This window comes from Astyanax mexicanus, chromosome 12, assembly GCF_023375975.1.
Source record: "Astyanax mexicanus isolate ESR-SI-001 chromosome 12, AstMex3_surface, whole genome shotgun sequence".
Classification (NCBI taxonomy): domain Eukaryota; kingdom Metazoa; phylum Chordata; class Actinopteri; order Characiformes; family Acestrorhamphidae; genus Astyanax; species Astyanax mexicanus.
Window position 1 is genome coordinate 336477 of NC_064419.1, and position 25148 is coordinate 361624.

General features: G+C 38.7%; 1 protein-coding gene across 2 annotated transcripts; it reads left to right on the forward strand.

Moving 5' to 3' along the window:
* fam102aa (family with sequence similarity 102 member Aa) lies at nucleotides 1-24195 on the forward strand. Of its 2 annotated transcripts, none has more exons than XM_049486249.1 (12): nucleotides 1-279; nucleotides 820-1262; nucleotides 13587-13707; nucleotides 14778-14807; nucleotides 18188-18304; nucleotides 19249-19295; nucleotides 19512-19636; nucleotides 20196-20312; nucleotides 21216-21384; nucleotides 21503-21624; nucleotides 22200-22269; nucleotides 23006-24195. In XM_049486249.1, the coding sequence occupies exons 2-12, from the start codon at nucleotides 1117-1119 to the stop codon at nucleotides 23049-23051; spliced, it is 1110 nt and encodes a 369-aa protein (XP_049342206.1). In that variant the 5' UTR covers nucleotides 1-279; nucleotides 820-1116; the 3' UTR covers nucleotides 23052-24195. The 2 variants fall into 2 exon arrangements, with proteins under 2 accessions (XP_049342206.1, XP_049342207.1); XM_049486250.1 differs by having other exon boundaries at nucleotides 3-279; nucleotides 20196-20300.
* The last annotated feature ends 953 nt before the right edge of the window (nucleotides 24196-25148 follow it).

Genomic DNA, 25148 nt, shown 5'->3' on the forward strand with positions numbered 1-25148 from the left:
TTCGCTCGTCATTGTGGAGGAGGAGAAGAAAAAGAACAGGGTCTGTAAAGCTGAACACTCAGAAATCTGTGCTGTTTCTCCACAGACTAAATCACTATTTAAACACTGGAAATGAACGAGTTAACGCGAATTAACGCGAGTTAACGCAGTTCTGGGAGCAGTGTGTAGATCTGCTGTATCAGAGGATTACTTTAATCAACCGGAGATCCAGGATCTGGATCCGATTCTCTCAGAGAAAAGAGAAAAGGAGAGAGAGAGAGAGAGAGAGAGAACTCTGGAGTGAGTACAGATAGATTTATACACATGTCTGATTTAAGATTTAATGTTTTTGTGAGTTAAAAGTGATAATTTTATCTGTATAGAGGTTTAAACTCAGTTATCTTTCTCTAAGAGTGATGTTAGTTTACTCTTCTCTCTCTCTCTCTGTCTTTCTGTCTCTCTTTATGTCTGTCTTTCTCTCTTTTAATGTATTTCTCTTTCAGTCTCTCTGTCTGTCTCTCTCTGTATTTCTGTCTGTCTCTCTGTCTTTAAGTCTCTGTCTGTCTGTCTCACTCTCTTTAATTATTTTTTTTAGTATAAAGAAGCTTTATTGACATGACAATATTAAATTACAACGTTGCTAAAACATTAATTAACTAATTAATTAATTTATTAATTATAAAACAACAACAATGTATCAGTTAGCATCAATGCATACATAAACAGTTTACATAGTGCATGACTGTTTTAATAACAATGTTGCCAAACAATCATTATAACAACAATCATAATAACAATAGTTTAAATAACAATAACAATATGTCTCTTTCTCTTTTACAGGTAAAACCCTGCTGAGCTTCTCTGAGGAACGTTAGATTATAAGCTTTTTCAGTTAAAACCCCAAATGAATCAGAAGGATTGTGTTTTTAATATCAGGCAGGAGAATGGGTCGACCCTGAATCTTTATTTTCATTGACGGTCACAGTTTAGACACAAACACACACACACACACACACACACACACACACACACACACACACACACACACACACACACACACACACACACACACACACACACACACACACACACACACACTTCATTAGAGCCGTGGGATCTGCTGAAGCTCTTCAGTCGATGGCGTTTTTAGTGAAGAAGAAGAAATTTAAGTTTCAGACACACTTTACTCTGGAGGAACTGACGGCTGTGCCCTTCGTAAACGGAGTTCTGTTCTGTAAGATCCGGCTGCTGGATGGAGGAGACTTCGCCGCATCATCCTCCAGGTAAAAAATCCTGTGTTTTAATGCAAACTCTGCATGTTAAACAGTCCTGGTTTCATCTGTTACAGCAAGTTGTCCAGACCTTAAAGCACCATGTTTTACTTCGTTCAGTATGATGATCTTTTTCTGAAATTATGTGTTAGTTTATAGTTTTACTCCAGATCTAACGGGACACACACCTTCCAAAAAGCTACACTTTTTGTCTCGTCAGTCCTGTAAAGAATATTTACCCAAAGTTCTGGAGATCATCAGGATGGTAAATGCAGGAAGTTGGTAGTTTTTGGTCAGCAGTGTTTTTTATCTAGGAATTCTCCCCAGTTCTTATCACCACCTCTGTATAACAGTCTCTCTTTACTGTGAAACTTTAATATCAGCACATTCTGAATATCTTTGATCAGAAATGGACACTATAAAACTCAATCCAAACATAGTTTATAGTTTATATTTTTCAGACTGTTTAATGCTTGTTGTTGTGATCCCTGAACCCATCCTCCCATCCCGCTCTGCAGTCGTTTGATGAAGGATAGAGCCTGTAGTGCAGATTCAGACAATCTGATTAAAGAGGAATATCCTCTATTCAGGCTCAGTTCATATATTCTATATTATAAATGCCAAAAACTGAACTATCAAGCTCTTGGAGAGACTCCACATTTAAGTGTGTGTGTGTGTGTGTGTGTGTTCTGTATGGCTGGTTCTGAGATGGACAGTTGTTTTTGCAGATTGTACTGTCCTGTCTCCTTTCCCAGCTTTTACCACACATACACACACACACACTATACACACACACTATACACACACACTGTGAAAAACAGGAAAGAGAGGGTACACTCTCTACATCATCACAGCTCTGGCCTTTTACCCATCCATCACCTCTCTCAGCCGAACCCACTGAACCCACTGTACTTTCACTGCAGACGCTCTAAATGTGCTCTAAATACATTTTAATACACAGTGTTTATATTAGAATTCTGTAAATTATCACAAATAATCACACTTGTTTTTTTTTAACACTTAACTGTTTAACAATAAATATGTAAAACTAAACAAAAGAGTGCTCCAGAGGACTAAAGCACTGCTACTATGATCGGGAGAAGATTGCTGGTTCGAAGCCCGGTCATGCAGCTTGCGATCAGCTACTGGAGCCCTGAGAGAGCACAGTTGTCCTTGCTGTTTCTCTCTGGGTGGGTACAGTACAGTAGGTGGCGCTCTCTCTTTCCCCTCATCACTCCTAGGGTGATGTGGATCAGCACAAGACTGCATCTGTGAGATGATGTATCAGAACCGAGTTGCTGCGCTTTCCTCCGAGCGTTAGCGCTGTGATGCTACTTGGCAAAAAGGTTCAAAAAGAGGTGGAGTCTGACTTCACATGTGTCGGAGGAGGCGTGTGCTGGTCTTCACAAGCCTGGTGTTGGAGCATCACTAGTGATAAGGGGAGTCCTGATGAGTAGGATTAAAAAAAGTAATCTACCTTCTGAACTCTGCAGTAGCGACGCTGTGTTTATGTGGCTAAATAATACTGCTAATACGTAAATTTATGATGTGATGTTTCCTTACTAACTACACACATTAACACATCCACACATTAACATTCACAGCACTAATATTAGCATATACTTACTGTCCATTTTTTCAAATCCACTTACCGTATAGAAGCACTGTGTAGTTCTTTATTTTATTATTTCTTACTGTAGTCCTGTATCTGTTTCTCTGCAGACTTTATAATGATCCTCCTTTTATCACAGTAGAGCAGGTATGATTTGTGTAATGGATCTTTCTTTTTTCTGTCCATTTGTTTTCTTTATTATAACCTTAATATAAAATCATCTTAAAATGAGAATTATATCATTTAGCACAGTTCATTTTGGGAAAATAGTTATTTTCACAGGCCTAAGCTTTTTTTTTATTTTGTTGATGCATTAGCAAAACTAGAATCAGTAGAATCAGAATCTTTTTTTAAAGTTTGAATGATTTGGAATATTTATAATACTTTAATTAAATGAATCATAGCGTATGTGACGTAGCTGAGTGAATGTAAACAGGATTAGTGTGTGAACTGAGTCTGAATTTCAGATGGAGAGATTGGAGAATTGGACAAGAGCCAGTTGTTTCGGTCTCATTTTCCCTCTTTAACATTCACATTCAGTACACACACACACACACACACACACACACACACACACACACCTTATTCAGTACAGAAAAGCCTTTGAGTGCACTTTATGCTGAAAGGGTGGAGAAAAGCTTGCGAAAATGTTGGAGAAATAGGAAGTGAGGAAAGAAAGATAAATAAGCAATTATTTAAGACTTACAGTAATTTACCCTGATTTTGAAATAAAATGTAACAATGTAAAAATGTAATATATAAACTTGATTACGTAATGTAAAAACTGTAAACATAGAAACTTATATAAAAAAATACCCTTGAAGTTTCACAGTAAAAAACAAAACAGATACTTTTCAAGACTATTATTTAAGATTATTTAAGATAATTAATACATACATTTTGAGCCTCACAAGGCATACTTTTCCCGTCGTTATGATAGCAAAGACACACTGATGCCCTAAATGTCCAGCGCTTTATTCACCTAAATAAAAGGAAAGGAAAGATATTTGTGTAGATTAACACCCAGCACTCATTTGAAAATTCACATTCATTGATAGTGCGCCTTATAGCCTGTAAAAAATGATATTCTAATATTACAGTTTGTGATACAGCAATATCAATGTCTTTCTGAGAGTTTCTTAGATAATCCAAGTTATTATTTGCTGTCATTTCTTACATTTGTGTTTTTATTCATCAGATTAAACCTTCAGATTGCACTACCCCTCCATCAGCTGTGAGCTGCAGGTTTCGGTTTGCAGAATTTAAATAGAATTTCTGCAGCAACAAACAGACTAACCCCACATTCCCTCTGGAGTGTGTGGTGGGCGGGTGTGGGTTTACTGTGGAGGCGGTACTGTATGTATTTATTGCTCGCGGTGTTGCTAAAACTGTCCCACACATTTAGCAAATATATATCTACTCTCACATTATGGAAGAATGCGTCTCTCAGCTTGTAATTTATCTTCATAATTTATCTTGCAGAACAAAAGCAGAGCGGAGCCCCGGAGCGTTTCTATCATTTCAGCGCTCCCGTCCTTTAATAAAGAATTTTACTGAGAATTCTGATCATTCTTCAGCAGGTCAGAGCTGTAAATATAGAGGCTGAGAATGTGGAGGGATATTTTTAGAAAGCAGATGCTCTGAAATTTCGGGGTGTGCCGTATCTTATCGTATGTGATATTATCACAAAAAAACTATACTATATTGTCATAACAGCAATATTCTTATAAGCAGCTAATTTTGCATTTGTTTGGCTTTTTACTGCATTTACATTTACTGTTTTTGTGTGCAGTTTACACTCTCAGCCAAAGTTTGGTCACCTTAAATTCAGTGTTTTTTCATTATTTACTTTTTTTAAGTTATTTTCTTGCTTTGTAGATCAATACTAAAGTCATAGATTAATACTAAATAAATTATTTAGTAAACAAAAAGTATTAAACAACTGCACTTGAGAATACTTTTCAAAGTAGAAATTTTTGAAATTCTTCTTTTCGGATTGACTGACCTTCATTTTTTCCTAAAGTATATATATATATTTTTATTTATTTAGCTGAGTAGTTCTAAGTATAAAATAGTATTTTGGTTTGTTTAACACTGTTTTTAAGTTACTACATGATTCCTTATGTGTTCCTTCATAATCTGATCGATCACTTTAGTATTAATTCACGATGTAGGATAAAATTAAACATTGAATGAGAAAATGTGTCCAAACTAATATTGTTAATAATGGATAATAATTGTTAATGAATTGAAAATGGAATTGGTATCTTGTGAATGTAATTGTAATTGATTGTGTAAATCCCTGGTGATACTCAGCCCTGATGCTGGTGATTTATGAGGCTGAATGAAGGATGTTTTAAAGTCTCGTGTAAACCTGAACCCTGGTTTTTGTCTAAGTATCAGTTTTAGCCGTTTTAACCGTTTTAGCTGCTTAATTCCTAAGTAAATACGTAACCTCCAATCTGAATTCTATATATGGCGACTCGTCCACACCCAAACCTACTCAGATATTTAAGAGCGGAGATGAAAGAGGAGTGAGCTTCTCTAGTTCTGGATCACTGCAGCCGCGTGTACAGTTTATCATGTGTAACCTGTAGTTTTCTAACTGCTATGTTCTGGTAAGCGTGGTGTTTTAGCGGGGAGTTCTTGGGGTCGGGTCAGTTCCTGGTGTTCCTGATGTTCTTCTCTCAGAGCTCAGTGTGCTTCTGATTAAAGCGTGTCTCCAGGATGAAAGAATCTGAAGGACTTTGATCTTTGGCCACATAGTTTTATGAAAAATGGTGTTTTTTAACCTTAAACTAAGACCTTTAAAGCTGATCTTGATTAGGGAAGCAAAATGAAAAAGAATGCAGTGTTTTAAAACAGGATTATTTACCAGGATAAAAAAACATTAGGAATTAGAAATCAGACCAGATCATGTTTAGCTCTGTCAAGACGTGTCAAGACGTGGATTTGTCTTTGCTCCAAGAAAAAGTTGATTGTAGATCATTAATGTAAAAAAGTAAAAAGTAGGGGTGCATGATATGAACTAAACCATGCAATGTAAAATAATGCTGTTGGATATCCTGATTTTGATGTAAAACACAATAAATAATTAAAGATGCACCAGAATGCCACATACCAATCATGATTTTTAGCAGGTTTTTATTTTTTTTGCCATTTTCTGGCCTTTAAAAGTTACATTATTTCAGGCATCCCTGATTATATTCATGATTTTTTCACATTTTTGAATATGGTGAACAATATGATCTCTTTTACTCACTCTGTTTACCAGTAACATCAGTCTTTAGTTCAAAATCAGTGTAAGAAGAAGAAGAAGAAGAAGAAGAAGAAGAGGAGGAGGAGAGGAGGAGAGGTTTGAGGATGTTGTGAATAATCTGGATTATCATCCCGGCTGTGTGATCTCTCTGAAACTCTGTGGTCCAGCACGTATCCCCTCTCCCTTCAAAGACTCTCATCCAGGCGAACCCAGTGCTCACGATAACCTTATCTGTAGCTCATATCTCATGTTTTTCTCACTGTTCTCATCAAAAAGGTCTCATCTCTAAACAGGGGAGGAGCTCGTCCCTCTCAGAGGGTCATCAGTCATCGCCCTTTCCCCCAGTTTGGGTCGCTGTGATGCTGTGATGCTCTGTTGGAGAGATTTGATGATTTGTGCTACAGAACACGTTCCTTAAGGACCAGACTCTCGCTCTGTGGAACAGAGAGAAATTCAGGCTTTTGAAATCATGGATTTCACTGTAGCAACATGATATTCCCTGTTTTATAGACACAGATTTTGAAACTGGGTTCATTTACACAACGAGGGCTGAACAAATTCTGTCAAAGTTCACTGGGGAAATTAAATAGTATAATTCTTTAGTACTTTAGCGATTTGTTGAGGACTGTTGGTGTCTTCGCTATTGTAACAACAGGAAATCATGCATGTGTTTTAATGTGTAATAAATCACTTGCTCATCATTCCCTTTAAGAGTCAGGTGAGCTCTGACTTTGCTATTTCAAGGGCGCAGATACTATATATATACCCTACAGTTGTAGAGTGTAATAAATGTTTCAGGCGGATTAGTTTCTCTTTCTGGTTTTCTGCTTCACAGACATATTCGGTCTCTTTCCAGCTTCTGCCAGAGTGTCTGTATGTTAGTTTGTAAAGAATGAACCAGTAGTCCTTGTAGAACTGTTAGAACTAAAGGTCGGAAAGCAGGTCGCAGTTCTCGCGAGCGTTGGTCGCGGCCGCCTCGGAAAACTTACAGAGTCTGGTTTGAGCTCAGAGGAGCTCCGGCACAGACACGAGAGCACCGCTATTCCTCCTATTACACCTCAATGCAGCGCTGCAGTGAGTTTCAAGCTGTAATTTTACTTCTTTAAAAAGATCAAAAATCAAGGAAATCCTACCTAGTGCTGCTTTAAATATTGCGTAAGTAGTTCATAGTAAAATATAGTAGTGAAGTACTAAAAGTAAAAGTACAGTACTCTGTTATGTAGATACTGTATTACAGAAAGAATATAGTAGATACAGATACAGCATGTTAGTACTTAAGTACAGTAGTGAAGTATAAAAAACAGTGTGGAGTGGAGTATATATTTCTGTATAATATAGGGTTGTATGTAAAGTGGTGTAAAGGTAAAGGTACAGCAGGTTTATTATTGTGTTATTTTAGCTGTGGGACGGAAAGGCTGTGATGATTGGCCGCGTGTTTTGTTTGATGTAGGCCGTGGGGTCTGATTAGGCTTACTTCCTGTTCAGGATCAGATTTGGGCCGGTGACTCCGGCTCAGTGCAGAATGTTCCGGTGTTTTTACCCGAGCGCTGAACACATCTGGATTTATCTCTGATCTGCAGGAAGAGGAGCAGAGAGTGGGAGTTTAACTCTGATTTAGGTTTTTATTAAAGACTACCTTTACCTGCTTTCATTCATTACTTTTCTAAACATGATGTAAAACTAATCCAATATTAAAAAAGGTCATAATTAGAAATATATATAACATATGGAGTATATGTTGATATAAATATACAGCTGTAGTGATGATCACAAGCCATCAAACCACCAAACTGAACTGCTTGAATTTTTGCACCAGGAGTAAAGCAGCATAAAGTTATCCAAAAGCAGTGTGTAAGACTGGTGGAGGAGAACATGATGCCAAGATGCATGAAAAAAAAAACTGTGATTAAAAACCAGGATTATTCCACCAAATATTGATTATTTCTGAACTCTTAAATCTTTATGAATATGAACTTGTTGTTTTCTTTGTATTATTTGAGGTCTGAAAGCTCTGCATCTTTTTTGTTATTTCAGTCATTTCTCATTTTCTGTAAATAAATGCTCTAAATGAGAATATTTTTATTTGTAATTTGGGAGAAATGTTGTCTGTAGTTTATAGAATAAAACAACAATGTTCATTTTACTCAAACATAAACCTATAAATAGCAAAATCAGAGAAACTGATTCAGAAACTGAAGTGCTCTCTTTATTTTTTTACAGAGCTGTATATTTCATAATTTCGGCCGATGCAATATATTTCTAATATGATGTGAACGGTATACCCACTGCTCTTAGTGTATGTAAACCATGCAGTGATAAAGCAGGGTGATATGGTAAAAATATTATAACATATTTTTTTAATATTGTATTCTTAATATCCTTAATATTCTTTAAAAGCATAAAATATTGATATATTGCCCAGCTCTAGCATGTGCGCTAATCCCTGTTTCAGATAGATAGTAGTGCGCTGGTGGAAAGTTGTCGGGTCGGGTCGGGTCCTGGAGGAGGTGGGAATAGGAAGGTTTGGGTTGACGTCATGCGGCCGGTTTGGAGGCACCGCTGAGGGGATGTTTATCTACGTGCTGTCAGGGTGTGACATGGCCCTGCTGGGGAGCATGCCTTTAACACAGCACTGCTTTAGAAGCCAAACTGGGGAGCATCCAGTTTCAGATCAGTTCATTACTGTCTGACTGAGTCATCTGTAAAACAGGGAACACAAGAACGGTTCCAGAGCTGTGGGCCTTATGCAACCAGACGAGAGGTTAGCTAAATCTAAGCTAAATCTTAGTTAAATCGTCTTAAATCTAGTTTAAATATCTATTTTTTCTGTTTTTGCTGTTCTGATATCTCTGTGTTTGCAGTAGCTCTTGTATCAGCACCATTAGCAGCACCATAGCTGCTCAGGTCACCAGCAAAAGCTCTCAGGACCCACCACCCACCCTGTGTTTAGAATTAGAATATATATAGAATATATATAAAGCTTTGCAAAAATAAGAGAAGCACACATTTAGCCTATTTTTTATCGTATTTTCTCACTAATTTACACGTCCCATTACCCAACCCACTCATTAGTACTCCCTCCTATCACTAGTGATGCTCCAACACCAGGAGGGTGAAGAAGACTAGCACACGCCTCCTCCGATACATGTGAAGTCAGACTCCGCCTCTTTTTGACCTGCTGCTGATGATGCAGCATTGACGAGTAGCATCACAGCGCTAACACTCGGAGGAAAGAGATGCAGCAACTCGGTTCTGATACATCAGCTCACAGACGCAGCCTTGTGCTGATCTACATCACCCTAGGAGTGATAAGGGGAAAGAGAGAGCACCATCTACTGTACTGTACCCACCCAGAGAGAAACAGCAAGAACAACTGTGCTCTCTCAGGGCTCCAGCCGCTATGGCAAGCTGCATGACTGGGATTCGAACAGGCAATCTTCTGGTCAGTCTCAGTTTCAGCAGAGAAGAGAATAATTAGGATTAATCTGACAGGAGAAGAACTGCAGTTATTGATTAGATAAAGATAAAATAAAAAAACAGATTGTCTGGATCAGACAACACTGCAGCTACTGAACTACTAAACAACAGGGATGTTCTAAAAACTTTTGAGCAGTAGTGTATCTCTGGTCTTAGTCTGTACTCAGACCTGCTGTAAGAACTTCTCTCTGAACTGCAGACTGAGCTCCAGGCTGGATGCTCTGTAATGATCACGCTGCAGGCTCTCTAAACGCATGTTTAAAATGCATCAGTCTTTCTCAGGGATCTTTTGTAAACAGTTAAATTGTCCCGAGACTCCCGACAATCGGCTCATTCAGGGGTGCATGATTAGGTTTGCGTTTGGCGGCGTGGGAGAGCGAGGAGCTGCAGGATGAAAAGCTCTGTGTTGATTTTTAGACCAGACGTTTAGTTTAGTGCAGCACTGTTCCAGCTATCACTACTGAATTACACCATTACACCACTATGAACACCAGTGTTTACAAACACCAGCAAAATGCAACAGAATGCAACAAGATACATTTTGAAACTGTAATCCCTTTTTAATCTAAACAAAATTAGTCTAGTTCAGAAACTGCTGTTCTAAATTAAACAGCATATCAAGCACAAATCACAGTTTTCAGACAGAAACAGCTTAGCAACATTTTATTTTTTTAATGGAAACAGTGCTTTTTCCAAGCATTTCTAGTTAAAATAAACGTTTTCACAAAAGATGAAATATTAGTGGGTTTAGGATGGTTAGTTGTTGTAGTAGTTTTAGCATATTAGGAGTTTTTTGGAGTGAGCTTGGAATGAAAGGAGAGTTCAGAGTGTTGTTAAAAGTGTTGTTAGGAGTGCAGTTTTAGCAATGTTAGGAGAGTGTTATGAGAGTTGTTAGGAGAGTGTTATGAGAGTTGTTAGGAGTGAGTTTGGAGTGTTAGGAGTGAGTTTGGAGTGTTAGGAGTGTTAGGAGTTTTAGGAGTGTGGTTAGGAGTGAGTTACTAATGTTAGGAGAGTAAGGAATAGTGTAAGTGTTAACTTTAAGGTGTTATTGTTGTTGTTGTTGTGCACAGTGATGAGCTCCGCCCCCTCCCTCTCTCTGGTTGCCGCGGTGTTGCCGTGGACGCCGGGCGTTTGTAGTTACTGGGGCGACACAACAAAGCAAGCAGTGCGACTGGAATGTGTGTGGAGGATCGGGGGTGTTGGTGTGTGTGTGTGAGATGGACTGAAGGGTTGGAGTGTGTGTGGATCTCGCTGGCTCTGATAACGGGAGCGGTGAGAAACAGACCCTCACAGCCACCTCCCTGCAGCCGAGGACAGATATGAGAGGAGTGGTATTTTGGGGATGAAGGTTCCAGAGAGAAACACAAACCTCACTTTATTCACCATCATCATCATACTGGAACTGATACTGCAGACTGAGATTTCTTACTTTATTTTAAAACTTTTATAATACTATTTGAAATACCATGTAAATGATCCATGAATGTTGGGTACAATTACAGTCATTTTGATCATAGTCCAAAAACATGGAGATCGGGTAAATTGGATACTCTAAATTACCCTAAATTGATCTGGATGCTGGATGCAGTCCTCCTCCAGGTGGACGGGGTTGTTTCTGGTTGAGAGTACGCTGTGCGCTATTGGCTGCTGCTTCCCACCGGTGTGTGGATGGATGAGAGCTGAGTATGAATGGTTGTGTGTGAAACTGTGTAAATTGTAAAGCGTCTTTGGGTTTCTAGAAAGGCGCTTTGTTAATGAAGTTAAACTTTATTCACATTCATTCATATCAACAATAAATACCATTAAGCTGCTCCCTCATACTGAGATACATTTTACAGCAGTGTTTCAGCGCGGAGCACCTGATCCACTTTAACTGTTCCTCAGGGGTCTGTTAGTGAGTTCTGAATGGTCGGATTGTGCCACTGAATTCAGAACGTCTTTAAATGTGGAGTGGAATTAGGAACAGATGCCCTCTTTGGCAAAAAGTCGACTAAAAGTATTAAAACCCCGTAAATAAAGGCCTGGCCTGTAATATCCGTCCCTCTAAAACACTGCTGTGACCGTGCACACTTTATTCAGCTCCAGACTCTGCTCTTATCATGTGGTTTTATAGCAAACACCTGGTCAGGTGTTTAATAAAGCTCAGAGTGATTCCCAAAACCTGCTCAGGATTCCCATTAGTGAAATCCACTGCACTATTTTACTAAAACACTATTCTCACAAGTTCAGTACTACGTGGTTAGATGGGTAAAATAATGAATTATTACTGAACACTGAATCATTACTGGGTGGTTGATATTAAATAATAATGCTACAATATTTCAGGGTATTTTTTATAATAATGACATTTTTTATAATAATGACATTCTCAATGCCTTAAAAAAACTTTTTTTTTTTTTAAATTTTTTTATAGCAACTTTTATTAGGGGTGTGATTAGGCCTGTCACAATAATTGCAATATCGATTCATCGTACAATTAGTTAACACAGTTCAGATGGACAATGACCCAAATCATACTGAGAAATTAACTCAGGATTTTTGTATGATAAATAAGTGGAGTATTCTACAGTGTTCGAGTCAATCACCAGACAATAATAAGACAAAACTAAAGATAGAAAGACCCACAAACGAACAACAGCTGAAGGCTCTGCAGTAAAGTCCTGGAAAAGCATCATGAAGGAGGAAGAGACTCAGAGTTTGGTGAAATCTGTGAGTTCCAGATTTCAGGCAGTTCTGTATTAATAGCTGTTTATTTGCATAGCAGATGGCCAGAGCCTCATGCATATTCAGTGTTTGGCTTCTTTGTCGACTTTTCTCTCAGAGTTTCTTCTTTATGGGCGGCCAAGAGTCTGTATGTGTGTGTTATTCTGTGTGTGTGTGTGAGTGTTATTCTGTGTGTGTGTGTGAGTGTTATTCTGTGTGTGTGTGTGTGTGTTATTCTGTGTGTGTGTGTGTGTGTGTGTTATTCTGTGTGTGTGTGTGTGTGTGTGTGTGTGTTATTCTGTGTGTGTGTGTGTGTGTGTGTGAGTATTTGTATAGTAAATATGTATTATGTATTTACTGGTGTATAAATTTGACTGTGGCTTTAATAAAACTGACGGTGGCGTTTTGGCGGCTGGAGCTTCTTCAGCAGTGTGAGATGAGTGAGATTAGTGAGATAGGTGGGGGGTGATGGGGGGGGGGGGGTGTGTGTTCAGTACCAGCGAACAGCTGATGAATCTGCATCATGTGCCCTGTTGCACAACATGATGTGCTAAGCAGAAAATGCTCTATACTGAAGAGGTTACTAAAAGTTACTACAGAAACAGAGGCACTGTGGATCCCTCCTTCCTTTTAATCTTTTAAACTTCTGCAGAAGTATTTTTGCAAAATACCAATAAACTATAATCAATAGCACTGGGGTTCTCAGCCAGTTTTATTTATTGTTCAATATTGTGTGACTCAGTATCTCTCGATGTCATGTTTTATTATTTTGCTCTCCCTCACCATTTATGACACTAGATGTTAACACAGACATCAAATGATAGAAAACAACAAACTAAAACCCCAACCTCTTCTTTATAGTCAATACAGAACATTTTAAATGTATTATTAATATCGTGACATGCTTGGAAAATTGTGTATTTCTAAATAAAACAATTTATATTGCTGAACAGCAGAAAAATCACAGTGTCAGTTTTTCCCAATATTGTGTAGCCCTAATGCACACACAGATTTTAGCACTGGTTTGATATCACAAGATCACATTGTGAGAAAGTTTAATGGGCTTATTGCTCATTTTTATTGCTCAGAGACCCGCAGACTCTGCTAGAACCTCCTTTAGATCCCGTCCCCCAGGTTAAACAGCGTGATCACAGCGCAGCTTTAAACATTAGAAATAAACATGTTTAAAAGCCAAAATCTACAGCAGTCCAGCCCAGAACGAGCTGTTTCTCTTCTCTAAAATCAGCATCTCTCTAAATCAGCCCTCTCCATCATTCCCCCGCAGAGAGGAGGTCCGGGAGAACTCGGTCCGCTGGAGGAAGAGATTCTCCTTCGTGTGCAAGATGAGCGCCAATCCCAACACCGGCGTTCTGGACCCCTGCATCTGCAGAGTCTCTGTGAGGAAGGTAGGATCCATCACTCTGAAAGAGCTGAACCCGAGAACCTGCAGTAATAATACTTTATTTATTAAAGCTCTCCTTCTGCTAAAATGATGCTGCACATGATGAAACTCTTCCTCATTGTTCTGCAGCAGCTAGTAAAACTCAGGAAAAGGAGTCAATCAGGAAAAGCACCGTGTCTACATCAACCTGTCAATTAGTATTCATGGCCCCTCCCACCTCAGCTCAGGACCGCCCACAGAGCAGAGCTGTAGCCGGGTGGCGAAGTCATCTCGTCAGATAGGAGATAACTAACAGCACTAGAAACAGCATGCAGTTCATTCCTGCGTTATTTGTGCGAATAACACATCAGTGTTTATATACTTTACCCAGTAATTCAGAGCTAAGAAACAAATGGTTAGAATTAGTCTATGGAGGAAAAACACCACCAGCCAAGTACTATTGAGATAGGTAGGTGTTTAGATGTTTAGATCAGTCAGTGGCTGAACTGCACTTAGCAGGGCATTATTACACATGTTGTAAAGTAACATCTGACATTGCAAAGACTGTTATTAGTGTAAAAATGTCTTTATTTTAAAACGTGCTGTTAGCCAATCAGAGGCAATATGTTTGCATGTATTAATATTCATGAGCAAGAGCCGAAATCCTATCGTTTTCTCCTCCACACTCTTCCACTGGACTAAAGCAGTGTTATACCGGATCACCGGAACAATTATTATTATTTTTTTTCATTTTTTTACAAAAAACAGCTCACGTGACATTCATTCATACTAGACACACCAAGACACGTTTTTGCATGTTTACACTGTAAAGAGTGATTTAATGTAAAATGCTTTTTTCTAGAGTAACTTAATGAATGAATGAGATCACTTCCAAAGAAGCCTTGGTCCTTTAGTTTAAATGACATTTTGAGTGTGTGTGTGTGTGTGTTTGTGTGTGTTTGTGTGTGTTTGTGTGTGTGTGTGTGTGTGTGTGTGTGTTTGTGGAAAGTGGAAGTGACTGTAAGTAAACACTGATGCTATTCTGCATGCACCTTCCAGTCACTGAGTTCGAGACTTATCCTGTTTTCATTACAGGAACTCAAAGGAGGAAAAGCTTATTCAAAGGTAAGAGAAATCCTCCACACCCTGCAGAACACACACACACACACACACACACACACACACACACACACACACACACACAATACATACCTGACCCAGCTCACCTTAACCTACAGCACGTTATACAATAAAATAATTCTGAATATGTTACCTGATCACTGCTTTACCTGTTATCTTTTTATTTCCTACACTGTAAATAAATGAATTACCTAATCCACTCATCACTAGTGATGCTCCAACACCAGGAGGGTTAAGAAGACTAGCACACGCCTCCTCCGATACATGTGAAGTCAGACTCCGCCTCTTTTTAAACCTTTTTGAACCGAGTAGCATCACAGCAGCGCTAACGCTCGGAGGAAAGCGCCTACAACGACTCGGTTCTGATACAGCAGCTCACAGACGCAGCCTTGTGCTGATCCACATCACCCTTTTGGAGTGATGAGGGGAAAGAGTGAAATAGCGCCATCTACTGTACTGTACCCACCCAGAGAGAGAGCAAGGACAACTGTGCTCTCTCTCTCTCAGGACTCGCATGACTGGGATTCGAACCAGCAATCTCTCAATTAGTGCTTTGTTTTAAATGTCAGGGCTTTTAGAATATTACCAGTGAAGTGGTAATGAGTGTGGAGCTAGTTTAAGCTTGTTGTTAATGGTGTAAAAATAGTAATCATTTATTTGCATGGGTAACTCTATGCCGCTATTTCTGGCTGCTAGTTGGGAGCTTCGGCTAAAAGCGATGTATTTTAAAGGCCCAAATCTTATCAGTTTAAAACTTTTGGATTGCGTGTGAACTCTGCACTGTAACAGTTGTGATCGAGCAGCTTGTTGTTCCTAATTTACACTTAAGTGTGAAGTTTCAGAGCAGATCTGAGAGCAGCTATTGTAGGTGTAAAAATAGTCGTAGGTACCAGCCTGCTTGTAAACATGTTAACTTCTTTCTAGTGTGTGTGTGTGTGTGTGTGTGTTTGTCACAAGACTGACTCCAGGGGGGGATGTGTTGGTCATCTGATCATGGTCCTCCTGCATGTGATATCTCCTTTATATAAGTGTACACTATAACGCCTTTCAGGAACCGGCGGACTTACGGTTCGCTCTGCACCTAATGTTAGTCACAGATGTGCCCGGCAGCTCAGAGCCGAGGAAAGTTACGCTCAGAAACAGTGAATGGAGCCTTCCTTTTGTTTCTCTGCTCTCCGGCTAAGTTTGGGTTTCCGTGAGCTAAATTTACCGCAGCTCCTCAGGAGACGACCTCTTTAAATAACTGCGTCTGCAGGCAGAAAGTGCTGTGGGGGGGCTGCGGGGGGGCGGCAGCGTAAAGGACTTTTAAAGAAAGTCAACAGGATATAGGACCCGTCGTTATACCAGAAAACTCTCCCGTTAAACTGTGATGAGCTCAACATCTGAGCATAGGGTAAAAAAGAAAAAGAAAAGGCCGCCCGACAGTGAAATCACACCATATTTGTCCTGTAATTGCGAGAAGCCAGTTATCCGAGCAAAATAAAATGTTTCAGCACAATTTTTAAGCTTTTTTTCAGTGATACTTTCTGAAATAACGACAGAGATAGGAAGTGTGAAAACTCTCCATTAGGGGCGGAAATAACAGGGCATGCAGCTTGCTGTCAGCTGCCAGAGCCCCGAGAGGGCACAGTTGTTGGTCTTGCTCTCTCTGGGTGGGTACAGTACAGTATATAGATGGTGCTCTCTCTTTCCCATATTCATCACTCCTAGGGTGATCAGGGTGGATCAGCACAAGGCTGCGTCTGTGAGCTGATGTATCAGAACTGAGTTGCTGCGCTTTCCTCCGAGCGTTAGCGCTGTGATGCTACTCGGCAAAAAGTTAAAAAAGAGGCGGAGTCTGACTTCACATGTATCGGAGGAGGCGTGTGCTGGTCTTCTTAACCCTCCTGGTGTTGGAGCATCACTAGTGATAGGGGGAGGAGTCCTAATGAGGGGGTTGGGTAATTGGTCTTGTAAATTGGTGAAAAATGGGATAAAAATTAACAACTAATTATATATAATAAATTATGTTTTCCAAAACAATTGTTTGGAACATTTCCCCAACACTAGCTCTTTACCTCATTGCTTAGAGTTCATAATGTGCAGTGAAACAGGAAACTGACACTGTGAACATCCTGACCGTGGAAATGAGCGGATGTAGTTTTTGGAGACCCAGTAATCAGTCATAGTATCCGGGAAGAAGAATGAGTTCCGTTTAGTCAGCAGAGCGACGACTGCACCCCCTAAATCTCCTCTAAATCAATACAGAGAGAGAGAGAGAGAGAGAGGTGTGAACTGAAAGAGTGAAGGGAGAAGAGAGAGAAAGCTACAGAATGTATAAATGAGAAGATACCAAAATAACACATTAAATACAAAATCATAAAGAAAATATTACCTAAATACTTAAGAAAAACCATTAAAAGTTTAGACACACCTTCTCATTCAGTTTCTATTTGTTTTTACTTATTTTTCTCTACATGTTAAATGAATAGAGAAGTGATCTATCAGATTATAAAGGAACACATCATGAATCATGTAGTAACTAATAAACAGTGTTAAACAAACTAAAATACTCTGTGAAGTATTTAGATACTCTTATCTGAGGAGCTGTTTGTTAACTTGTGGTTTCTGAGGCTGGAAACTCTGATAAACTCATCCTGTACAACAGAGGAAACTCTCGCTCTTCTATCCTTTCCTGGAGCGGTCCTGATGAGTGCCAGTTTCATCATAACAATAATGGTCTTTTTGGTGACTGCACTTGAGGATACTTTCAAAGTTCTTGAAATTCTTCTCTTTAGTCTTTTTTTTCTTTATTTAGTTGAGTAGTTGTTTCTTCTCATAACCTGGATTCGAACATTACTCAAATATTCACTATTCACTGTATACCTGTAACTCTACCTCTTCACTACTTTACTTTAACTGATGCTCTCAAACACTTTATTAAGAGACAAGAAATTCAAGTAATTAACTCTTGATGAGTTCAGCACAGCTGTTAACTGAAAGCCTGAATTCCAGGAGACTCTACCTCATAAAACTGACTGAGAAAATCCAGCAGAGATGTTCAAAACTGATCATCTAAGCAAGAGGAGATACTTTGAAGAATGTAAAATATAAAATATATACTGGTTTGTTTAACACTTTTGGTTTTATGTCTGTTTACTAAATAGTTTCTATTTTCTTTATAGATTTATTGACATTATTATTAATCTACTATGCAGAACATTTTAAAAACTGTTTGACTGTACTGTATATCAGGTTAATTCCCTGGTCTATACTCTTTACTTATCTCATGGTTTTCTTCTGTATTATTTATCTCAGTATTTAGTGTGTTAGTGGATGAATTGTCTGGTTATTGTTGAGCTGAATTCTCACTGTGTTTTTCTCAGCTGGGCTTTGCTGATCTGAACATGGCGGAGTTTGCTGGATCAGGCTCCACAGTGCGCTGCTCTCTACTCGAAGGCTACAACACCAAGAACACCCGGCAGGACAACTCCATCCTAAAGGTTAGAGGACTGATGTACAGTGGTGTAAAAAATTCATGATTTTCCTTATTTTATAAATCATTGGTTGTTGGGATCAGTAATTTCAGTTAAATATATCATATAGCAGATGAACACAAGGATATTTGAGAAGTTAAATTAGTTTTATAAGATTTACAGACATAAATGTGTGGAATAATTATTTAAACTGATCATAAATTTGGGCCTCAACAGAAAAAAATACATCAATATTTAGCAGATTCTCCTTTTGAAGAAATATCAGCCTCTAAACTTTTCCTAAAGCTTCCAGTCAGAGTCTTTTTGAAAGTGTTTTGCTTCTGGTTGAAGGTATTTTATATTTTGGTTTATTCTTCTTTACTAATCGTCTCCAGTTCAGTCAGGAGTGATTCCGGTTTCTGATCATGAACAGCTGCTTTAAATCACACCACAGATAATATTCAGTAATATTCAGGTCTGAGGACTGAGATGATCTGAGATGATTATTTCAGAACGTTGTACTTGTTCCTTTGCATGAATGCTTTAGTGCTAGATTTTGAGTTTAGTGTTTATTGTTTAGAGTTTAGTGTTTTGGGTCATTGTCTTGTTGAAGGATCCAGCCCCGGTGCTTCAACTTCAACTTTCTCACTGATTCTTCAACATTGTTCTGAAGAATCTGCTGATATTGCCTGGAATCCATGAGATCCTCAACTTTAACAAGATTCCTAGTTTCTGCACTGATCCCACCCCCACAGCATGATGGAACTGGCACTAATTTTACTGTGGGGAGCAGTAAAGTGTTTGTGTTGGAATGCTGTGTTTATTCTGGAATGCAAAGTCCATTTAACACCGGATTTCTCCTTTAATAAATATAAAGATTTGATGATTAAGGTTAATCTGATATAGTTTAACATGTGGGCATTCTGTTTTTTTTTATTTTTTTTATTCTAACAGTTAATTTGTTCCTTTAGGTGACCATAGAGATGACCCTCTTATCTGCAGACCCCTGTTTTAAAGCGTAAGTACTTTTTTTTTTTCCTCATCCTAAAGTAATGTGTTAATATTTGCTGCCCTCTTCTGGTCAATAGTTAGAATGCACTATGCAGATCCATTATCGCTATATACATTTTCATTACATTCAACAATAAGTGACCAAATATTGAGTTAAACTCCTGGTTGCCACAGTTGTTATATCTGATAAAACTAATAAAAGTAATTTTATCTCTGTTTTTAGTCCTCCCAGCACGGCTAAGAGTATCTCAGTTCCGGGTCGAGAGCCGTCTCTGCACCTCGACCGTAAAGGAGAGGGAACAGCGGTGGGTTCAGCGTCCAAACCCAGACCCTCCATCCTCAGTTCAGGTCTGTGTTCTGCTCTTTAACTCTGTTATTATACGTTTTTAATGTTTTTACACCATTTAAAACAACAAATAACAAAATTACAAGCTGTCTGGTATTTTTGTGAGGAATGCTATTGCTAATAACTATATTGTTTTTGTTGGAGAAAATGCATAATCGATATTTGGCGTCAAATATCTATATTTTTATTGAAGCATAGGAGCTCTAAATTCTCTAGATTTACCCCCCAGTTTAATTTACCAAAGTTACTGCTTCATTACTCCACATGGTGGCGCTATAATCAAATGGAAAGGGTAAATAAACCTGCTAAATTGCCTGAAACTCACACCAATAAATCCATAATTGCTGGAATTTGATTATTTAGGATTACTATTTTTTTAGTGCCATAGCTCCCACCACTAGTGCACATCCTGGTGCGTTTAGTTTTGTGCCTGTGTGAAAACAAACCAAACAGAGGGAGAAACGCTTCAAATAAACAAACCCCTTAACTAATCCGGATTATAGAAACCAAACGCAGGTGTAAACGATCTAAAAGATGTGTGATTGTATTTGGTTTGTGCAGGTCTGCCGGAGGAGGGTGATCAGAGTCGGGCGAACGCAGACGAGACCTTTCACACCGGGCACTCCCGTAACTCCAGCTACGCCAGTCAACAGAGCAAGCTGTCGGGTGTGTGTTCAGGTGTAGTGTGTGTGTGTGTGTGTGTGTGGTGTAGAGTAAAGTCTGTTTACGTTTCGTATCTTTACATACAAACAGAGAAAGGACCTATAATAGAAGCTTTACGTGCCTTCACCACGTCGCCGTGGTTACGGTTACAGGAAGTACGTGTTCAGCTTCCTCTGTTTGTCTGTCTTTTACTGTCTTACTCTCTCTTTCAGGTGCTGCTATTGTTGTGCGACTGTGGGAAAGTTTGTTTAACATTTCACCCTGACTCTTCAGTAACCATCACTGTGCCTGAGTTTAGAGTTTAGACCCGATCTATAAACTGAATTATACATTATGAGCCCGAGCCTGATTTAAACCCCACATTATTTTAGTGAGCAGAGCATTAAAACTGAGCTTTTAAAAACATTTTAAGGCTGTTTAAATTAGTGAAATCTGTTCAGAATGATGTTAATTAATATTGCAACACTGAAGAAGCATAGACCTATTATTTAATAACAATATTTATTAAGAACAAATCTACAAAAGATTTCAACACCAACATCGGTAACAAATGAGCATTTTAATATTTAGTATATAGCCTACATCCAAAAACAAAAGTACTTCCATTCATTACTCTGTAGGTAGAAGTATAGATACTCGGATTTAATAAAATACTTCTGTAGAAATTAAAGCTAAACTAAAGCTTTTTACTCTTTAAGTAAAAGTGTAAAAGTACTGGATTCAAAACTACTTAAAGTATAAAAGTAAAAGTAATGTAAACGTATAGAACGTATAGATGCATTAGATGTATAGAGAACCTACATTTTTACCTAAAATAAGAAAGTAAAATAAGAAAGTAATTGAATCCTCTGTGTGTGAAGATTATAAATGGACTCTGATCGAGTTTGTTTATGGGTGTGTGTATTTATTTATCTACAGGCTACAGTACAGAACACTCCTGCTCATCCAGTCTTTCTGACCTGACGCACCGCAGGAACACCTCCACAGGAAGCAGCGTCAGCGCTGACGTCCCCTCAGAGAGCGACTGTCGTCCTGAGAGACCCCAGCGTCCCCCGCGGCCCGTCCTACCGTCCAGCAGACCCTTACGGTACCGGACTCGGCTCATACTGCGCCGAACACTGCTACAGATTCTTCTTCAGTATAGAAGATTTTCTGTACAGTAGATTCTGTGTGTAATTGATGTTTTTCTCCTCTCCCTCGTTCAGGAGGAAGCAGGATTCTGTGGAGGATCAGCCCACCTGGGTAAACGACACTCGGATCGATGCTGATGACGTCGTGGAGAAGATCGTTCAGAGTCAGAACTTCGCTGATAACAGTAATAATGAAGGTACAAAAACCTGACTCACTACTACTACTCACCTCACCATCATCCTCCTCTCCTCCTTACCTGAGAATTTCATATTTTACCTTTTAGCCATTTTATTTATTTTATTCATTTAATCTCTTTATGTGTTTATTACTGGTTTTACTTTTGGCCTTTTACATTATTTTTACTTTTTATTTCATTTATTTCGTCATTTTATGTTTTTTTTAAACATTCCTAACTTCTTATTTATTTTAGTTCTATCAATTTTGGTTTTATTTTAGTCCTCTATTTCTTTAATTGTGTTTATATTTTATTATTCTAATTATTTATCTATTTGTTTTACTGCTTTATATTTTAGCCTGTCTGCAGATCCTTTTGTTTTGAATTATTTTATTTATTCTTATAATTAAATTAAATCTTATATTGTTTGCTTGTTTTTATCATTTAAACTTATTTTTCAGTTGCTATAATTTTGTAGATGCTCGGCTGCATTGAAAATGAGGGTTATCCTCAATGTATTACTGAGTAAAAATAAAGGTTGATTGATTGATTGATTGATTGAAAAAGTCCCTTTTCTTCTTTTTCTCCATGTTTAGACAGTAACCTGAGACTGTTCGTCAGTAGAGATGGAACTACATCATTAAGTGGAATTCAGCTTGGGAACCGGTGAGCCAGTTTTACTATACTGTACTAATATATATAAATAATATATATATAAGTGCAAATGTACAATATTACTCAGTTTTCACCCATGTTGTTGCTTTCTATGAGCGTTTCTCCCTCTGTTTGGTTTGGTTTCACACAGGCATAAACCTAAACGCACCAAAATGTGCACCAATAAAAGTAAGAAAGTAAATACAGCACCAGGCTCTGTAAAGCGTTAACACTTTAACATTGAGAGCGCTAGTGTTAATAAATTAAATAGTTAAATAGTTAAAACATGACCAGATGAAGCTTAATACTGTCTGCAGTGAAAAAAAAATGTTTAAATCCTGGTCATGCAGCTTACCATTAGCTGTCACTTTCCCCTCATCACTCCTAGGGTGATGTGGATCAGCACAAGGCTGCGTCTGTGAGCTGATGTATCAGAACCACCAGAGTCGCTGCGCTTACCTCCGAGAGTTAGCACTGTGATGCTACTCGACAAAAAGGTTAAAAAAGAGGCGGAGTATCGGAGGAGACGTGTGTTAGTCTTCTTCACCTCCTGGTGTTGGAGCATCACTAGTGATAGGGGGAGGAGTCCTAATGAGTGAGTTGGGTGATTGGTTGTGTAAATGGGTGGACAATTGGCATTTTAAACTAAAAAACACCTGTAATGATACTGTTATTAATATATTTCAGTTCTAATCTTTTTGCACTGCCAGTTTTTATTAAACCACGCTCTTAATTTGTCTGTTTTTAGGGTCACTGCTGGAGTGTTTGAGCCGGTGGTGATTGAAAGTCATTAGAAGCTTCTCGTCCACCACTGAAGACTTGTGTTCACCACTGGAGGATGAGTTCCAGTACGAGTACACTCAAACCACTACTGTGCACCAGAGCACCACAGCTTCTCACACTTGACTAAGTTTTTTATTTTCACTATTAAATCTGTTCACTATCAAGTCTGTTGATGCAGACAGAAAGTGAGGGATGTTTTATTAGGGCTGTGAAATCGACACTCAGTGTAACTTTTTAACCAAAAAGTGCTTTAAAAACACACGACCACTACCACTGATGAGGTTCATCACCTTAAGCACTATCGTTCTGTGTGTGATTATTATTATTATACGTGTTTATTTGAACTGGAACGCTCATACAGGTCGAGTTTCTTACTGGGAAAAGTCGGGAGAGCCCTAAACAGCCCAGAGTATTAAAATCAGTAGTATTATACAGTTTATTATCACTTATTTTAACTAATTTTTAACCCATCCCTGCTGATGATGTAGCATTGCCGAGTAGCATCACAGCGCTAACGCTCGGAGAAAAGAGCAGCGACTCTGGTGGTTCTGATACAGCAGCTCACAGACGCAGCCTTGTGCTGATCCACATCACCCTAGGAGTGATGAGGGGAAAGAGAGAGCGCCATCTACTGTACTGTACCCACCCAGAGAGAGCAAGAACAACTGTGCTCTCTCAGGGCTCCGTCAGCTGATGGCAAGCTGCATGACTGGGATTCGAACCAGTGCTCTCCTGATCATAGTGGCAGCGCTTTAGAATGCTGGACCAGTCAGAGCCCCTTATTATCACTAATATCACTTCTTTCTATTAGTATGTCAGTAAATCAGCATCTGAGATTAACAGAAAGCAGCAGAACTAAATCATGAGCTTATATGAATTTTCTAATTTATATAGTCTAATGAATTTAAAGCAGTATTCCTGGAGTACCAGCTGGTCTGAGTACTGTGAGAGGATGAACCGCTGTCAGGAATCAGCACTTCTGACTGATCTCACTGCAGCAGACAGCGTTTTCTTTTTTTCTTTTTTTAGATATATATGTGTAGAGGAGCACCATTGGTGGTCTTGTTTTGTTTGTGTGATTATTTTTCATGTGATTCTTTATAAAGCTCTTTATAAATGTCGGCAGGGTGACAGACCACCAGGTATACTTCAGCAGTGTAAATCTTTTATCTGGGTCATAAATCAGGTTAAACTGCACCTGAACAGCCGATCAGCTCAAACATGTTTGAGTATATTTGATAGTTGGTTTGGCTCAGGGTCCGACGCTCTAAGAAACACCCGAGAAAGAGTGTTTTGCCTCCTCTTTCTTGGTGTGTATGATGGTTGAACACAGTGTTAGCCACAGCCGGCAGTTAGTGTTCTCCTCCAAGCGTGTTTAGCAGTCTAATGACGTTACCTTAATAAGTACAAGGAAATGAAATAATAGCTGGTGGTAACTGACTGATTGCTACAGATTAGGAGGATAAAGATTGGGTTAAAGAAGCACAGGATCCTCCTTAAAAGTTTGACATTTTTAAGCGTAGTCAGTTTGGAACATGGAGAAACAGCAGAGATGCTTTAGCTCATAGCTGTAGTAATAGTTATTACCTGGGTATTAAATCAGGTTAAACTGCACCTGAACAGCCGTTCAGCTCAAATGTGTGTGAGTATATTTTAAGCGTGTTTAGCAGTCTAATGACGTTACCTTAATAAGTATAAAGAAATGAAATAATAGCTGATGGTAACTGACTGATTGCTACAGATTAAGAGGATAAAAATTAGGTTAAAGAACCACAGGTTCCGTTTTAAAAGTTAAAAGTATGTTTTTAAGCACAGTCAGCGGCGGGTCCAGTCTGACTGCTGTTTTGAGTGTTTCAGATTTTTCATTTCTACACATTTTGTCTATAGAGGAGTCTCTAGATGACTCAGGTCTAAACACGGTGCAGCACTTTTTAAACAGACAATACTGGTGTTTCCATCAATTTAAACATTGAAAAGCTAATTGTTTAAAATTTCCTTTTTTTTTAACCAATTTTCCCCACAACCAGCTGGCTGGTTTAGTTCAGTATCGAGCACAACAGACACTAAAAATACAAACGCTTAACCTCAGTATTAACAATAGTAGATTA